Source organism: Physcomitrium patens, chromosome 13 (assembly GCF_059467195.1).
Source record: "Physcomitrium patens ecotype Gransden chromosome 13, ASM5946719v1, whole genome shotgun sequence".
In the NCBI taxonomy this organism is placed as follows: domain Eukaryota; kingdom Viridiplantae; phylum Streptophyta; class Bryopsida; order Funariales; family Funariaceae; genus Physcomitrium; species Physcomitrium patens.
Window position 1 is genome coordinate 15,860,048 of NC_143422.1, and position 17,900 is coordinate 15,877,947.

Below are 17,900 nucleotides of genomic sequence, written 5' to 3' on the forward strand. Positions count from 1 at the left end.
AATTCAATAGCATATATGGTGGCTGACCAAAATCCTTGTCATAAAAATAAGAGCTTAGTCTTTGCTACTCTTTCTTGATCACTTTTTCTAAATGTGGTTATAAATTCTTTTAAAAATAAATTCAAATTATAAAAGAGTCACAAATCCTTTTCTATTAAAGGTGCAAATTAAAAGAGAACATTTCTTGATAGAAGTGTGCTTATAAATCCAACTTGAGTAAATCCATTAGAGTATTGGAAGGGATGCAACTTTATATAGAGCTTAACTTATTGTAAAAATCCTCAAAATTTTGATCATGTTCCATCAAAAATTTTAGATTTAGTAATCATTATCTATATCATACTTGTAGAAACAAAACTCCCTAGATTTTGTTGTGGGATCAATCTACTTGCTTCTTTCAACTATACAATTTTTTACCATAGACTTTGAATTTCTACTATAGGCATAAGAATAGTACTTCAATGATTCACATTAGAAATATGTAAAATTTCTATTCTTATAATATTAACAAATTCATAAAGATCTATAATAGTTGCAAATATATTCTTACTTCCACTGAGGATAGTATCCATAATCTTTCCTTCTATAGACAACTTAAAAAAATTCAAAAAGTTAAATTAGAAGAAGATAATCTGTAACTTCTAATATCAAATAAAAGTTTTTACAAAGAGAGATAATCTATTTTTTTTAAGAAAATATCAATATTACAAAATAAGATTATTTATTTAAAGATAGATATTCTACAATCTTTAAAATACAACAATAAAAGTAGGATAATCCACTCACTTCTAAAAAAAGTTAGAAACAATAAGTTAGCACTCTTATCAAACTATCAAAGATATGAATCTTGAAGAAAGAAATCCTCAATATACTCTTGTATCACTGAAAATAATTAAAACGCCACTCAAAGATGATATAATATTGAATTAGAATAGCTATTACTAAAAATATAAAAAATAACTAGAAAGTCTTGAAACAAGAATAAAGATTAGAAAGATGTTGGCAAAAATGGAAAAAACTTCACTTTTGCTTCTATATATATCCTTAACTATGAACTATGTGACAATATTTTATAACACCTCCAAAACATGTTGACTTTGCAAGACACATATCTTAACCTACCTTGACAAGTTTTCTATATGTGCACCACATAATTAGCTTATTTCACAATCTATTAACATGTGATTAACTTATTAATCAAGTTTCTAACCTATCAATAAACTATAAATATATGTAAAGTCAAAATAGCATCTATAAAGATTTTTAAAAGATTTTTTAAAAGATATTATATAATTTATCTATTTTTATCTATTTTTATTTAATCATATAGGTATTTACTAGAATATGCATGTATATTCATTACAATGGCACATTTTGTACCATGTACAAAATTTATCAAAGGTAAAGAAATAGCTAAGTTTTTCTTTGGCAACATCTATTGCTATCATATATTTTCTAAAGATATTATATTAGATAGAAGAACTCAGTTTGTATCAAGATTTTAGAAAATACTTTTCAAGATTTTGAAGGTTTACCTAAAACTATCTTTGGCTTTCTATCCTCAAACTAATAGACAAATAGAGTATATAAATTAAGTTTTGAAATAGTATTTGAGATATACCATCAATTATCAACAAGATGATTGAACAACTCTTTTGTCATTAGCAGAGTTTGCTTATAATAACATGATATATTCTTCTATAAAATAAATATATTTTTTATTAATTTTGGTTATCATCCATAATTTGATGCTTTTAAATTTTGAAAAGTTGATAATCATATGACAAAAGATTTGGCAAATCATTTATTTGAGCTACATTCAATAATAAAAGTACAACTAAAACAAGTTCAAGAACAACAAAAGAACAATACAAATGCCTATCACAAGCAACAACTTCATTTTCACGTTAGTAATAAAGTATGATTACTTTATTATAATATTAAAATTATTTGCCTTTGTGGCAAGTTAGATTACTATAAACTTAGACCATTTTCTATTTGTGAACAAGTCAATCCAATCACTTATCAATTACTTCTATCAAAATTTATGAAAATCCATCTTGTATTTCACATATTTCTTTTGGAGCCATATGAAACAATAAATATCTCAAGAAGAAGATAAATACCACTATCTTCTATAGAAGAGGATAATAATAAAGAATTTGAAATAGAAAAAGGCTTAGACTCAAGGCAAAACTAACTTAGGTAAAAATAACTTATTCATTGATATGAATATGATATTAATAAATATGCATATGAGCTAGCAAAAAATCTTATAAATGCAGCAGAGAAGGTCAAAGCTTTTCATCAACAACATCCATCAAAACCAAAATAAAAAAATAGCAAACCTTTGCTATAAAAGAAATATAATGTAGGAAAGATTGCATTAAACTTTTTATCGTCATTTGTAGCTTTTGTATGATTGTGGTCTTAAAGAGATGGAAAACCTATAGCCAGCATATTCAACTCAAGAACCATCATTTGTTAACTTAATAGATGAGACATTATGATTATCACAGCCTTTAAGATGATATAATAGATATAAAGACCTTCAAGAGCAATACGTTCTTCCTTGAATAAATGGAAAGATACAATGTATTTGGTATTATGACCTAAAAAGAAAGGCTTGATGTTTGGTGATTTTATTGGAGATGGAAACAACTCTTGATGGTTTTATAAATGTTTTGTTTGAAGGAAGTTACAAAGGTTACAACAATGATTAAATAACAAGGTGGTCTTTTCATCCTAGAATGAGACATTACCAATGGTTAAGAGAGCCTATCAACTACCTTCAAAGGAAAGAAACATTAAAATATGTAGAAAATATAATTTGCCACATCTTAGACTTCTTTGACATGTGATTACCGTTCCTTGTAGAATTTTTTCCTAAAAGAAGTGGTAATATCATGAACATATATTTATTATAATTTTTATCTAAATAATATGAATAGATAAAATAAGTAAAAATAAATTAATTTCATAACATAAAAAGTAGAGGTAAGAGTGAAGTCTTCTTCATTCTTGTCAATTTCTTCATTGCTTTTAGTCTAATTTCAAGAGTCTCTATTTTTCTTATCTTTTAGAAATATTTATTTCAGTTTTTTTTAATATACATATTTTCTTATTTTTATTCTATCATATTTCTTTGAAAAAAATTCACTTATTTATTTACCTTTATTGAGTTTTTTTCTTAATACCATCCTCTAATTTGACTTGAATATTAATCAAATTTATCTATTATAAATATAGAAGAAAAAATAATGGATACTACACTTGAAAAAATGAAAATAGATTTGCAATTATTATAGATCTTCATAAACTTGTGAAAACTCTTTAAGTAAAAATTTTATGTATTATTAATGTCAACCATATATATATCATGTCAATGCTTATAAAAAAAGTCAACAATAAGGTCCAATATTTATGACAAAAAGTTACATAGTTAAAAAAAGTAAATACATCAATCTTATAATTAAATTCAAAAAACTTTTGTGCATGTAGAGGTCATAAATGGTTGTTTGTAACTTCTTAAGATGTTATCCATGATACTAATTTTTTAGATATATAAACTAATGGATATAATAGCTTAATAATATTTAATTTTATTAGATCTCTCTCTAACCTAGTTATTTTAGATTAGTTATGATTAAAAAATATAATCCTCAAAATAACTAGATTTCTTATAATTTTAGTTATTTCTATACCATAATTATTATGGACATACATATTTATTCTAATAATTATCTAAATAATATGAGTAGGTAGAAATAGATAAAAATAGGTAAATTTAGTAATATCTTATGAAAAAGCTTTTCAAAAGCTTTATAGATATAATATTGTCTTTATATGTGTATATAAGTAATTAATAGGCTGAAAACTTGACCAACAAATTAGACATGTGGCACATATATGAAGCTTATAAGTTAGACATGTGTCTTACAAGTTAGACATGTATTTTACAAGTTCAACATGTGTTGGATATCCTATAAAATATTGTTATATAACTCCTAGTAAGATAGTATATGTAGAAGCAAGAGTGAGGCTTTTGTCACTCTTGTCAATTCTTTTCTTACTTTTAGTGTAGTTTCAAGAGTCTCTAGTTTCTCTAGTCTTTGGCAATAGCCATTCTAATTTCTTCTTGAATATTCTTACTTTCTCATTTTTATTTTGTCATTTCTCTTTAATACACATCTTAATTGTTTATATATCTTCTTTAAGTTCTTGTCCATAAAAATAATCCAAATTTTTGTTATAAAAATAGAAAGTCATAAGTCTAAACCTTGATTGGTAGGTGCAAGAGCCTTCATGCATTAAGCAAAATAAAGGTCGTATGCATATCCAATGCACAACATTCAACTAACAACAAAGGTCAAACATTGACATATGAATTATTTTATAAATGTATTTATATTTTATTAAAAAAAACTATTCATACTTTTAAAGTCTTGAATATCTTGTGTTAAGATTAATATTATCTTTTTTCATTTTTTTTACAGCATTGATTTTAAAATTTTAATATCAAACATAAATATACTACTTAAATATATTGATTATGTATAAAAAAAAATTATAAATATATAATTTTGGAATTTGATTTTTTATATAAATTTATATTTTTTTATTACTACTGTTATTATAAATGATGCTTAAAAGTAAATTTAAAATAATAATTTAATAATTTTGAGATTAAATTTTATTTTTAAAAAAATTCATAATACAATATATATATATATATATATACATTCTTAATGTATGTATTAAAAAGGATAAATATTGTAGATATACATTTATGTTAGTAAGTCTTATAAATATTATTGTTTTTTGTGCATGTGAATGTTTACACATATACTATGAGAAGCAATTAAATAAATTTTTTATTATTTAAATTAGAAAAAATTGTAGTCATATAAGTTATTATTTTTTTGGAATTTATATATATATATATATATATATATATATATTAATATTAATATAATGAGATTAATATACTCATTTTACTTAATTTTATTTTAAAGATTAATATATTTATTATAATTAAATTATAATCTAGTTTTATTACTTTCTTTTTATAACAATAATAAGATGTAGGCAGTTTCATTTATATTTTCATTTTTATGATCATAATTTTTTTTTCTTCTAATCACGTGTATTTTCTGTAAATTATAAATCAGTTTTACATGTGTGTCTGTTTTCATTTTATTATTTTAATAAACATTTATGTGATAATTATACAATATATTTGTATGATTATTAGTTACATTTTTTTTTCATTTTGATATACTATTATATTGTGCAAAAATAGATATCAAAAGATTGCCCTAATATATTACTTCCAAAGCATAGTCCCAATCCGGGTACATGCAGAGACGTTGGAATAGGCCTCCATGAAACGACGGAATCTGTTCCACCGCAGAATTGTAACTTACGTCCAAGTCGACGAACGCGCCCCCGTCCCAGTTACGGATCACGACCCAGCGTTCGTCATCGTTCGTCCATTCAGGAACGAAGTCAAAACCCGTCCGTCGGTGTCATTCAATCGAAGTGAAGCAGGTGTGGGGTAGGGCGATGCGATGCGCTGCACTGCGTGCCATCGCTCATCACTAGGAATCCGAGGATGGGCAGTGCCGGAGGATCGCATCGCATTGCAGGTGTAGGACATCCACTCCCACCGCGTGTGCCTGATTCTTCTCGCAGCACTTGAGATCGAGCACAGGAATAATGGGGTGGCGATCAGTCAAGACTCAAGGCGAAGGAGGAGGAGGATATGAAGGAGAGGGAGGTATAGTCGCACTCCTGCGAGAAATTCTTCTGCGCAGGGATGAGGATGCCCTTGGAACTATAACGAAGTCGAGGAGTATCACGCTCATGACGTGGCAGGGTCATGTGTGTATTTATATGTATTTATAAATATAATTTATTGTCTGGTTTCTTTTCGTTTTTTGTGGAGAAGTGACGATATCTCAGGTCTTTGAAACCAAATCAACCCCACCCAACAGCACGGCTTCCGCTGTGTAGATGCTCTTTGTTAACCTCAAGGCCTCCACTAAAAACTTTTTTACACCTGAAGCGGAATCGCAGCCCATCCAGAGCCATTTGTGGAAGGAGCAGAGGGGCGATTTTCTCGACGTTCCCTGCTGCAAACATCAACACTGCTTCGGAGTCGCTGACCCCCCTTGTGTTTCTCAACGTCATTTTAGGGTTTCGTTTGGATTGAATCTGTGAGACCATAGCTCTTCTGCCACGTTTGTCAGGGGTGAGAATATCATCAGAGAGTAGAGTTGACGTTTTGAAGGTGTGAGTTGAAGGAATTTGAGGAACAGCAGATTTGGGTCTAGCTTATTTGAGAGCGAGGGCAATGGAAGGAGGGGTTTTTCGTCGCACAGGTTTGGGAATGTGGAATTGAGGGACACGGGTGGAAGAGAGGAGCAAGGGGGTGCAGTAGCCGGCAAGGATGTATGGCAGGTTGAGCACTCGGAGTGGGCCTACTGAGCAGCATGTGGTGAGGCTGGAGCAGGTGCCCCGTTGGATCGAGCAAGAGCCTCTCTCGCCATCCGCGAGTCACAGTGAAAGTGAAACCTCTGACCGGGGCTTCGTTGATCCTCTCACTACGTCGCTCGCAGGTAGACTTTTTGTTGGAGTTTTGGCCATATATACCTCTTGAATCAACGGATACTTGATTGTTATAGAAATCACGGTCCCCCACCGAATTTTACAAAAGCTCTGGGATCTGGACGTGGAGCTGAATTAGGTTAAAAATATGTGCCTGCTTGGTTATACGCAGCACAATCCTAGTTCAGTATCTTGTGCGCCGCGTGAACATGCGCGATCGTTCTTGTATCCTTGTAAAGGCGTGTTAGCTGGATGGCTTAGCGGGTGTTAATTCAAAGCTTTACCTACTCTGGAGATCGTGAATACGCGTCATTAGATCGTTAGTATATCTTCCTGTTTGCAAAGAGAAGAGAGAAGAGAGAAGTTAATTAACATTCAGAGGAAATATCGTTGTGTGAAGTATGGTGGTTATTAATTTTCAAGTTTTAGACTAATGGTACTCGCCCTAAAAAGTTTGCTCGTGCTCGATTTAGTATGTTTCGTAATCATCAGCATTTTAATGCCTCCGTCAAGACGATCTATAGTATACTGGTGGGACTTGGATCGTTGGATGGTTGCGAATTCCTCTTTTTTGTCTCATTTGTTTCTTTCAATTTGTGTTCTGGTGGTAATCGGGTTGCTAATGTGAACACTTGACGGAAGCCGTGAAACTTGGGTTGTAGCTATTGTCTCCTCCCTTGGTACTCTTTCTACGTACTTCGTAGGTGTTTTGCGCTTTCATCTTTGTTCTCTGTCCATTATAATACGCAGGTCTTCAGGAAAAAGACACAGCTTGCTCTAGTAGCTTCTAGAATTTTGAAACTATGAAGCTTATGAGCATTCAGTAAGACAATGTTTGTTCCTGCTGTCAGGTTCTGAAAATGGGGGAACGACTTATGGGTCAACTTCCAAGTTTCATGTTGATCATGACATGAATGCAAAGCTCTATCTGTGGAGGGGTACCCCATGGGTTTTAGAAGTTGATGCAGTTGTCAATTCTTCCAATGAGGTAAATTATGCATCGTTTCTTTCGAAATTAATGGACTATGTAAAGCTGCACCATCCAGACAGGGGTGAATGTAGTACACATCTTCTTTTCTGCTCCCTTGTTCTGTGCTTTCTACTCTTTAACCTTCTAAATATGGTGAACAGAATCTGGATGAAGCACATAGCACTCCTGGCTTGCACCCAGCAGCTGGACCTGGACTTGCTGAGGAGTGCGCCACTCTGGTAAGCTTTTGAGACCACTTACTAGGATACGTTTGACATGGTTGGTGTAGTAGATTGTGATGGTCATATCCCTTGTAAATGGATGCCTGTCAATCGTAACGTTATCAGTGGCTGAAGTTTTAGGATTTTTGTCGTATTCTGACACATGGTTACTTGCCATGTTAACAATTCAATTGTATGATGCTATTGTATTTCTAATAAAAGCGAGCGAGTTCAGAGCTAGCTCGATTTTATAGTTCCTACTCAGTTGTGATGCAGTGAAAATAGAGTATATTTTTGGGCTGAACTATATGTTACCATGATATTCAGTTTTATCGGCAATGGATTGGCTATTCACTTGAATGTACTCCAATAAGAAATGGATGTACATTTTATGAGAACTTGGGAGTGCTTTTGACAAGTGCTTCATCTATATTATACATCGAGTGCGGTAGTAACGACAAGTTGAGATTCGTGTACAGGGAGGGTGTCGAACTGGATTGGCCAAAGTCACTGGTGGCTATGATCTACCTGCAAGGTATGTTATTGGTTAAGGATTTCTGCCGATTTTTTCAGCAGCATTGTTTGCCTACTCTAGTAAGTCCATCACTAGGTAGTATCCATCGGCAATCCTTCTGTATACTTGTTCAGAATTCTAAATCAGATGGTTACAATTTACAGTAGGGGTTGGCTTGGTTGATTTGCAGGCGTGTGATTCATACAGTGGGACCTAGATATGCAGCACGGTACCACACAGCAGCTGAGAATGCATTGAGTCACTGCTATCGTTCATGCCTGGAACTTCTTATCGAGCAAGAACTTTCCAGGTTAGGTTTTTGAGTCACTTGTAGGATGAGTTTTATTGCTTCAGTTAGTTTTGGGGGGTTTTATCTATCATCTTTTACTTAATATAATATCAACTCTAGGTAAAATACCATGCTATCACAGTTCATAATGCTTATTGGAAATGCACATGTGTAGTGCAACTTAACATCTTTTCAAGTCTCATGTAAGTTGAACTTTATTAAGACTTGAACTTTGATGGTATAATATGCAACTTTAGTTAAAATTCTAGCTTCTACGTTGTAACTAAATCCTGTGCTTTGTTATTTCACCAGCATTGCATTTCCCTGCATTTACACAGAAGCCAAAGCTTATCCAAGGGAGCCTGCTGCTCATGTTGCGATTCGTAAGTACAATTTTTTTTAATACCGTGATTGTTTCATCTGCCTCTTTGGACTTTATAGTTCTTGAAAACACTTTCAGCGTGGCTAATTGATGCACGGATTTAAACAGGGACCGTTAGACGTTTCTTGGAGAAGCACAAGGACAAGATTACTGCTGTAGTCTTTTGCACATCAAATGCTACTGATACAGATATATATAAAAGGTCAGATAATTCAGTGTTACTGATAAAAGGAAGCTCGATACTTGGAAAAGATCCGACAACTTACGATTTTTTTATTTATTGGTTTGCAAAGCAGGGTATTATTTAAACTAGAATTATATGGTTATGTTTCACCGTTGAAAACATCATTCTAACTTGATTGTATTAACATCTAAATTTTTTTCGTCTGACTTGTTCTAGTCTGGTTGCTGGGCAGATTGCTTCCATTGTATTTTCCAAGGGACAATCATGAGGAGGAGATTGCCGCTACCAAGCTGCCAGCTGATGTGGGAGATGAAAACGGAGAAACAGTTATATCTGAACGCAAGATCAGAATATCAGCATTGCCTGGTGTGGATGGTTTTCCGATATCCACACAACCCTTCTCAGGAGATGTCACGCCTAGTTATCGGTCAGCTGCTATAAAAAGGTGGATTTTTGGTTCACATTATGTATTTTATGATAACCGCAAAACTAATGTGATGTGGGATCAATATTTGATAACACAACCGGTAATAGTAGTTCTGTGTATGTTCCATGTGTTCCTTCATTTGTTAATGATGGTAGTGTCCCTTTATGAACATGTTCCTCTGGTAACTTTTTTCCGCATGGCCCTCAGTACTTTTGATTTCATGGTCTTCTCGTGGAGAATTTTGAAGTGGTAAGCATTGTCCGATTATGAATTGTGTGTAAATCGTGAGTGTTCAAGTCTCTGATCCGACTAGTCCTTGTATGAATGTATGTGTGTTTATAGGAACGACTCAATTGACGGGTTGGTTGACCCCGCCTTCATGTCGATGACTCGGGATCCTGATCAGAGACGGAAAGAGCAATGGGAGAAAGCTGCACAATCTCAGACAGGATGGGCATGGGGCAGATGGTTAGGGCTTGGAGGCTTGGGGGCTTCTGTCCTCTCCTCCACTGAACAAGATTCTCTTCATGGGCGTTTTCTCGCCAGAGCAAATGCTATTAATCTTACAGAAGTTGCGGAGATGAAGATATTGTACTTGCTCTCACTTACCTTTGTAACACCACTTTTATTTAATTATTTGCCATGGATGTAATGGCGTATAGTGGCCAATGATTGTGTGTTTGAGATTAATGGTTGACGCATTGCAGGTACCGAGGTGGAGTCGATGTTGATGGGCGACCAATCATGGTAGTCGTCGGGGCTCACTTCCTCCTCCGTTGCCTCGACTTGGAGCGTTTTGTATTGTATGTTGTGAAGGTTAGTGCATACTACCTGGCACATGATGTTGTTGTAAGTGGGTCTGTGATTTTGTTTGTAACTTTCTTTTCTACTTGGCGGTTTTTCAATACGCTGCAGCACATTGGTTTTTAAGAAATATCTCGATGAAATTTGCTTTTCAAGGGTATTGCAATTTGAGTGGGCAGGTGGTCAAACACTTGTAGAAAGTGTCGTGTATTATAATTTTGGCTGATTTTGTCGTTTGTTCTATTTATGATGCATTGATTATGAACTTTGGATGTGTTGTATTAACAGGAAATGGAGCCACTCATCAATAGACCTTACTCAATTGTGTACTTCCATTCAGCCGCATCACTCTCAATGTGAGTTAGCTTGTGTATTAGCTTACTTTTGTTGCTGGAGCAACCGTCTTATGGCTGGAGCACCTGGTTACTTTCAAATTTAACACGATTTATTTTAATCTTTTGTGAATGTGAGTTATACTTCTCTTGAATGTGTTGTGAATTGGTTTTAATCCTCAAACATAGTTTTCGCTCTGGTCACAGACAACCTGATTTCGGATGGGTGAAGCGCCTTCATCAGATTTTAGGACGGAGGCACAAACATAATCTACATGTATGTACACATGCTTGACCCAAGCTGGTGGATATCCTTTTGAAAGTGGCAGAATAATTACTTCAAGCTGCAATTTCTTTTATCATCATGTCGGTTATGTCAGATAAAAGTTGACCTTGTCGAGGCAGTCTGAGCAGTTTCTTGAAGTAATCATTCAATTCCTGAGTGTTTGTATGTGACAGGCAATCTATATATTGCACCCAACTCTTGGTTTAAAGGCGACGGTGATGGCCTTGAATTTACTGGTGGAACCTGAGGTAGGTTTTTAATAATATTCCTGACATGAACTACTTAAACGTAATTTTAGTTTCGTTACTCTAGCCTGACTACTAGATTCTTTTTCTTTTTCCTTTTTTATTTTTACTTGTGGATTCTATATCTGAGTGATTTCTTTTCATCAGGTTTGGAAGAAGGTGGTCTACGTAGAGAAGTTGTCGGATCTCTTCAGATATGTTCCTCGGGAGCAATTGACCATTCCAGACTTTGTTTTCCAGTAAGTCCCTATCCTCTAATCATCGGGGATACATTAAATATGGGGATTTTTGAGCTTAGTAATGTAAAATAGATTTTCGATGAATAATTTGTTTATGGATTTGTAAACGACAATATTTGTTCGTCAGCTTCAATATTTCCTGGATTCCTCATGCTTTTGTTTGTAGGAAGGCGTCTAAATGTGGTTGTATTTCACCAGTCTTTTGGGCATAGTTTTCACAGTACATTTGTGGATCCTGGAATGCAGGCATGATATTGAGGTTCATGGGGGAAAAGCTTTTGGGATTGATCCCAGACCACGAGCCATAGCAAATAGAAGCCTTCTGACCTCCCGGTAGCAGTGTTTGTGAACGCTGTTTTGTAAAGCTCCTTGTGACCCTTGGTATTTCAGCCAACTTGTCACATATTCCCCCTGTTCTTATACGTAACTTGTCTGTAATTAGGGTTGCAAAATTATTATTTTATATCGTAGACAAGGTTGCAGGTGAATTTCTGAAAGAAATTCTCCGCTTGAAGGTGTTACTATCTTACCACAATGCAATGGATTTGTGAAAATTTTCTATTTCTGACCAGTCTGCTTTCAGCAGTAGTTGCTGGATATTAGATTTGCAGCTTCTCCAAAAATTCCATGGTATAAGCTCTAGCTCTTCCTGCGTCTTGATCATCATCATCTACCAGAAACACTGAAATCACTTTCAATTTTACTCCTAGTTTTTAATTTTTATCATATTGCAGTTTCCTACAATCCCATCCTAACTAACAAGAGAGTCTAAATATTCATCATCATTAAAAATGATTTAAGTATCGAATTGGCATTGAGTTTTGATATAAAATGAAGTAAAAAACTATAATCTTTATGTTCTCAGTAAAAACGCAAAATGGTTAGCTCAGCATTGCATTTGCACTGCTATCTCACACTCCATGCACTGGAATGCTTCTAAATAACTTTTCCTATTCCCCTTCTATATGTGGAAGCTGTAGATAGCAGATAAAAACCTGTTGTTTTTGCTTCAAACAATATCACAAAATCAATAATTGGGGTTGAGATTCAGTAGTCTTGATTGAAACCTAAAACTGAAATCTGGCACTATGGTCTCATTGGTTATCTATGGTTTACCTGCATATTATGCTCATCAAATATATATAAACAAGTGTATACATATAAAGATTGAAATTATGTGGAGGTATTTTAGTTAATTCAAATCCTACATGTAACATAAATTACATTTGTATGTCTAATATACATGATATAGAAATATATATATATATAGGAGAATGTTAAATAGACCCAAATTTTTACTAGATTGACGTGGCCATCCTAACCATCATGTAAAATAAAAATGATCTCAAGATTCATTTCTCCACTATTAGATATGCAATCAATAAAAACCAACTTCATTCATCATGATTACCATATTCTTCATCAAAGGCGAGTCTATTTAATAAAAGATTATGTCTATTTAACATTCCCCTATATATATATATATATATATACACACATATCTCTCTTTATGTGAATAGTATATAACATATTTATGAAGTATCCTCAACAAAACATGTACTTGGAATTTAGTTGGAATACAATTTTAGTTTCTAGATATATATATATATATATATATATATAATTTCTATAAAACATCTCAAATACTCTTAGAATATCCACATAGATAGCATAAGAGTCTTGGTAAAACTTTATTCTATCAAATTTTAGCCTTTAGACTTTAAGGTCATGCCTCATTATTTAATTACCCATCAATTGAATTATCAATCCAACCACTACAAGTATCTTCCATACTCAATCCATTTTATCTTATCTATGCAAGAATAGAGACTTAAATATCTTATATATAATCAATATTAAGATTGAGAAGATATAATTAAAGTGTACTTTGAAAATCTATCAAATTCTATAAACTTTGTTGCAAACAAATCAAGATTAACGGAAGGAATGGTGATTAAAAAGTAATATTAAACTGGTTTGTGTCGTTCTTTATAATAATTGACAAGACATAGGAGTTTAAAATATATTTATTTAAAAAAATAAAAATAAAATGTTACGTAATCAATTTCAAAATTATTAAGGCACGATATAATTTTTATTACTAGAAACAAAGCATAATGTAAAAATAAAAAAATAAAAAAATAAAATATTTTTAATAATATGAAAAAAGAATAAATTTTAATAAACTTAATTGAGTAAATATTGTACTCTTTTACAAGATATGCAGTAGGAAAATATTAAGTATTCAAAGACCTACAATATTTCTTAAATTTTATATAAAATACATGCAAAGGCATCACAAGATAATAGAAGCAGTGCTTATATAAATCATAGTTTTAAAACGAATTTTTTTTTAATTACGTGTCTTTTTTTAATATAATATTCTAGTGACTCAAGAAACAACATACTAAGATTCTAATTGGCCTTAAATTCTATTAAAATCCGATTTTTGTAAAGTCTTTAATAAAATGTCTTTGAATTTTTTTCTATGAGATAATCCAAAAACTTAGGTTTTATAATCAATATATAATATGATATTATTTTTTTTTGAGAGAGCAAAGGCTTTGGTGTAAACAAATGACAATAAAACTAATTATTTTCTATTAAAGAAAAAAAAATATCAAGAATGTCATTTGGCTCCTTACTTATTTTGTTATGGTAGATGAAATTTTAAATATAGATATTCAAGATGCAATTAAAATTTAAGATGGAAGAACATAGTTGGAATATTTCTATTAGAGGATTATAAATATTTTTTAATTCAGTATACAAATGAACTTACTTTAATTATATATGAACTAGAAAAAATTTGTGCATAAAATTTTTAAAAAATCGCAAATATTTAGTCATGCTTTAGAAATAGTTATAAATTAATTTAAATTATTGATCTATTGGGAAAAAAAAAAAAAATCTATGACTAGAATGGATAGATAGGTTTATATGAACTTGGACTAATGAGACTAACATCAAGAAATTATTGGATATCTTCTTTGGCTTACATATCCAAACTAATGATTTTGACTAGTTTCTAATTGATACTATGAAATATAAACTTGACTATTGATGTTCTTTCAAAATCAATATGGCACAAGGGATTATAATTGTACATGATATTCTCCTCTCTTTTATATTCTATTTCATATCTAAATTAGTTAGATTACAAAAATAAATAAAGCAAATAAGAATTCTTTTAAAAGCTTTTCTAAACAACATCCTTGTTATAAAAAAAAATAGCACAAAGTATGTATTGTAAGCTTAGGGATGAAAGAAAACTTAGATTTATAGATTCCAAATATGCAAATATAGTCTTCTTAGCAAAATAGACTATTACAACTTAACACCTTAAAAAATTAAGTATTCAAACATTCTAGAAACTTAGACTAATGTAAGCATTATCAAATGCTTTTAAAAAAATGGGTACTAGACTCTCACCTTGCTCTTCTTTCAACTTATATATAAAGGGGTAAAATATTGACCAAAATATATATATATATATATATATATATATATCGGACCAAGCTGATCATTTATTTAGAGATAAGAATTCTAAAAACTTTATTCTGAAATTTGACATAAGTTTTTGTAACAAGTGACAAATTTTTCACTTGCATTGGATTAGAATTAACCTCAAAGGACAATCTAATTAGAAAAAATATGAATTTAATATGTAAATTAATTTTTTAAATAAAATAATAATAATAATAATATATTTTATTTTTTAAAATAATTTTTTTAATTTCTTATTAGTATAAAACTATTATTAGGAATATTTAACTAATTTATGTTATAGAGGTTATAAATATTTGTTAAGAAAATAAATAGCATGCTTAAAATAAGAGATTTGATAGAATTATATATATTATAAAATAAAATTTTACTATAGTACATATTTTGAATAAAAATCTAGATCCATAAATACAACAACCATAGTTTGAATTACTTAGGTCAACTAAGATCAAAATTTATATAATAAGAGGCCAATTTAAAAGTCTAAATCATGATAGAATGATTTAGCAACAAAGCATGCTACCATAATGGTTCAACATCTATAGCCATAATACAACATAACATGTGGCTTTGTAAAAATAGTTACAATGATAATTTGTACTGAGAGAAAATACTTTTTGGATACAAAGACAAAATTTTATTTTATGGAGTAATGGATGTTCTTTTATTTTATCTTTACATATATTTTTATTTATCATGGCCTAAATTAATGACATGCAGAAAAATTCATTTTAAAGTACACAAAGTTCTTAGAATTTAAATACTTAAAAAATGTATAGGAGTACTAAACAAAAAATAATAATTACAATTAGAATAATGTGTTGTTTAAACTAAAAGACTAAAAAAAATGTTAATAGAAATAATTTGACATTGTACAATGGTTGTTGATGTATGAAAAACACAATATAATACTAAAAAATAACCTCTGTTATGTTGTCTTTGCACACCAAAACATCATATATTATTTTTATACTAATTCTTAGAATGCCTTCAAACAAGAAGAATTTGGGATTAGTCATTTGCAAGCTAATTACAAGCTTAAGATTTTAGGAGCATTAGTGGTCAATTACTAGGAAACAAATAATTTTTTATAAAAGATATTTTGACCAAATCTAGGAGGTTCAAAACTATTTGGTTATACTTGAAGAAAGTGCGTATCTAGACAATTCAATTACAACAAAATAAAATGTTGTTTAATGGCAAAATGTGGTTAGATCAATATGCATAAAAATTAATCTAGACCATCCTTTAAGAATATAGAAGAATAGTATAGAAATCTACAAGAGATAAAATAGATAAACAAAATTGAAATTAATGTATTATTCTTTAAAGAATGGAATAGATTATGGGTGGCCAAAGAAATAATATAGTTACAAATATATTAAAAAATTCTAAATAAAGTAGAAAAAAAAAAAATAGATTTCTATAAAGTAGATTGATTCTTTATGAAACAATGAAAGTTGAAATGTTCCTTTGTTTGTCCTTTATACAGGATGTTAGAAAATAAGATGCCTCTTGTTATAAAAATTATAATCAATGCATCAAATATATCTTGTAGATATGAAAAAACAAAATAATGTAGAATGCAAATTGTGGAGCTCCAAACCTTGTAGCAAATCTTGAAAGTCCAAATCTTAACAGATTCCTTTTGAAGCCTAACCCTTGTGAACAATAGTATTCTTAGAAATTTTACTCTATAAAATAATAATAATAATAATCATTCATAGCAATAAATATGATCTTTTGCAACTACCATTGTTTCTTGATATAACTTACTCTGATATTCTTCAACGTTCTCTTGCTGCAGCTTGTAATTTTTTGATGATGTTACATTTTTATTTGTATTTTTGTATGATTTTAAAACAGAAATTTAATATAAAAATATTCTCCCATTTTTCGAAATTATATTAATACTGTCAAAAGAAATACAAGCAAAGAAAACTGGACATAAAGCATACCAAAACAACAAACATCATAACTACAAAATATGGCTTAGGTAGTGAAAGACTAATAGAACTATCATAAGCAAAAATATCAAAAAGATAATCAATCTAACAAGAATATGAAAATAGAATCAAAACAATTGCAAATTTGTCCAATTTAAGAAATGGATAAGCATGATGTGCTTCCTTGCTTGATGATGTTTGTTATCTCTTTGACTTAAAACTTGTTCTGTGATTCAAATATTAGATCCTCTTCTAATATTGTAACATAACAAAAAAAATTGGATTTCCATTTTTTTACAATTTCCACAATTAATATAGATTTAGTGTGTTAACTCTAGCTTTGAACAAAATATTTTCAATATGCTGCACGTTGTCAAATTTATTTTGTTGTTTTATTATTATTGCATATGTTTCTCCTTTTTCCTTTTTTACATTATATCAAAGTTCAAACTTCATATTTACTTTCAAACTAATATGCATCAAGGTACAACACAATGGTGCATTTCTAAATTCTTTAAACATGAGTTGTTTGTAAGAGAAACCAGTTGTAATTATGGATGGTTAGACATTAAATTTGCATTATTCAACTTCAAATCGTTGTAAGTTGGTATTTCATGCTTCGACTGTGGGATGGGAGGTGCGTGTTATTACGCTTGGACATGAAAATTCAGCTCCACAGTACATTAACAAGTTCGTTTTTTGAATTTCGATTCCAACTGTTTGAATGTATATATATATATATATACGCACGTGCATACACATTTTCATAATCATCAGTTGCAACTTCTCTTGCCACTAGTACATGATAGAATATATAACACAGGCATATACATCTCTGTCTGTCCACTATAAATAACTGGATTACATACTGCTTCCTAAGTGGCTGGTTAGTTTATATTCTCATTGCTATGATTTGAGAGCATTGGTAGTATTCATGAAGCATTG

At 30.9% G+C, this 17,900-nt stretch overlaps 1 protein-coding gene across 4 annotated transcripts; it reads left to right on the forward strand.

Moving 5' to 3' along the window:
- The first annotated feature begins 5,589 nt into the window (after nucleotides 1-5,589).
- On the forward strand, nucleotides 5,590-12,063 carry LOC112290845 (uncharacterized). Of its 4 annotated transcripts, none has more exons than XM_024537624.3 (15): nucleotides 5,590-5,779; nucleotides 7,461-7,597; nucleotides 7,741-7,818; nucleotides 8,280-8,335; nucleotides 8,505-8,624; nucleotides 8,916-8,986; nucleotides 9,094-9,187; nucleotides 9,402-9,614; nucleotides 9,939-10,187; nucleotides 10,304-10,412; nucleotides 10,689-10,756; nucleotides 10,922-11,009; nucleotides 11,192-11,266; nucleotides 11,411-11,502; nucleotides 11,749-12,063. In XM_024537624.3, exons 1-15 carry the CDS (start codon nucleotides 5,719-5,721, stop codon nucleotides 11,837-11,839), a joined length of 1,602 nt encoding a protein of 533 aa, XP_024393392.1. In that variant the 5' UTR covers nucleotides 5,590-5,718; the 3' UTR covers nucleotides 11,840-12,063. The 4 variants fall into 4 exon arrangements, with proteins under 4 accessions (XP_024393392.1, XP_024393390.1, XP_024393391.1 ...); XM_024537622.3 differs by having other exon boundaries at nucleotides 5,591-6,620; XM_024537623.3 differs by having other exon boundaries at nucleotides 5,591-6,620; nucleotides 10,940-11,009.
- The last annotated feature ends 5,837 nt before the right edge of the window (nucleotides 12,064-17,900 follow it).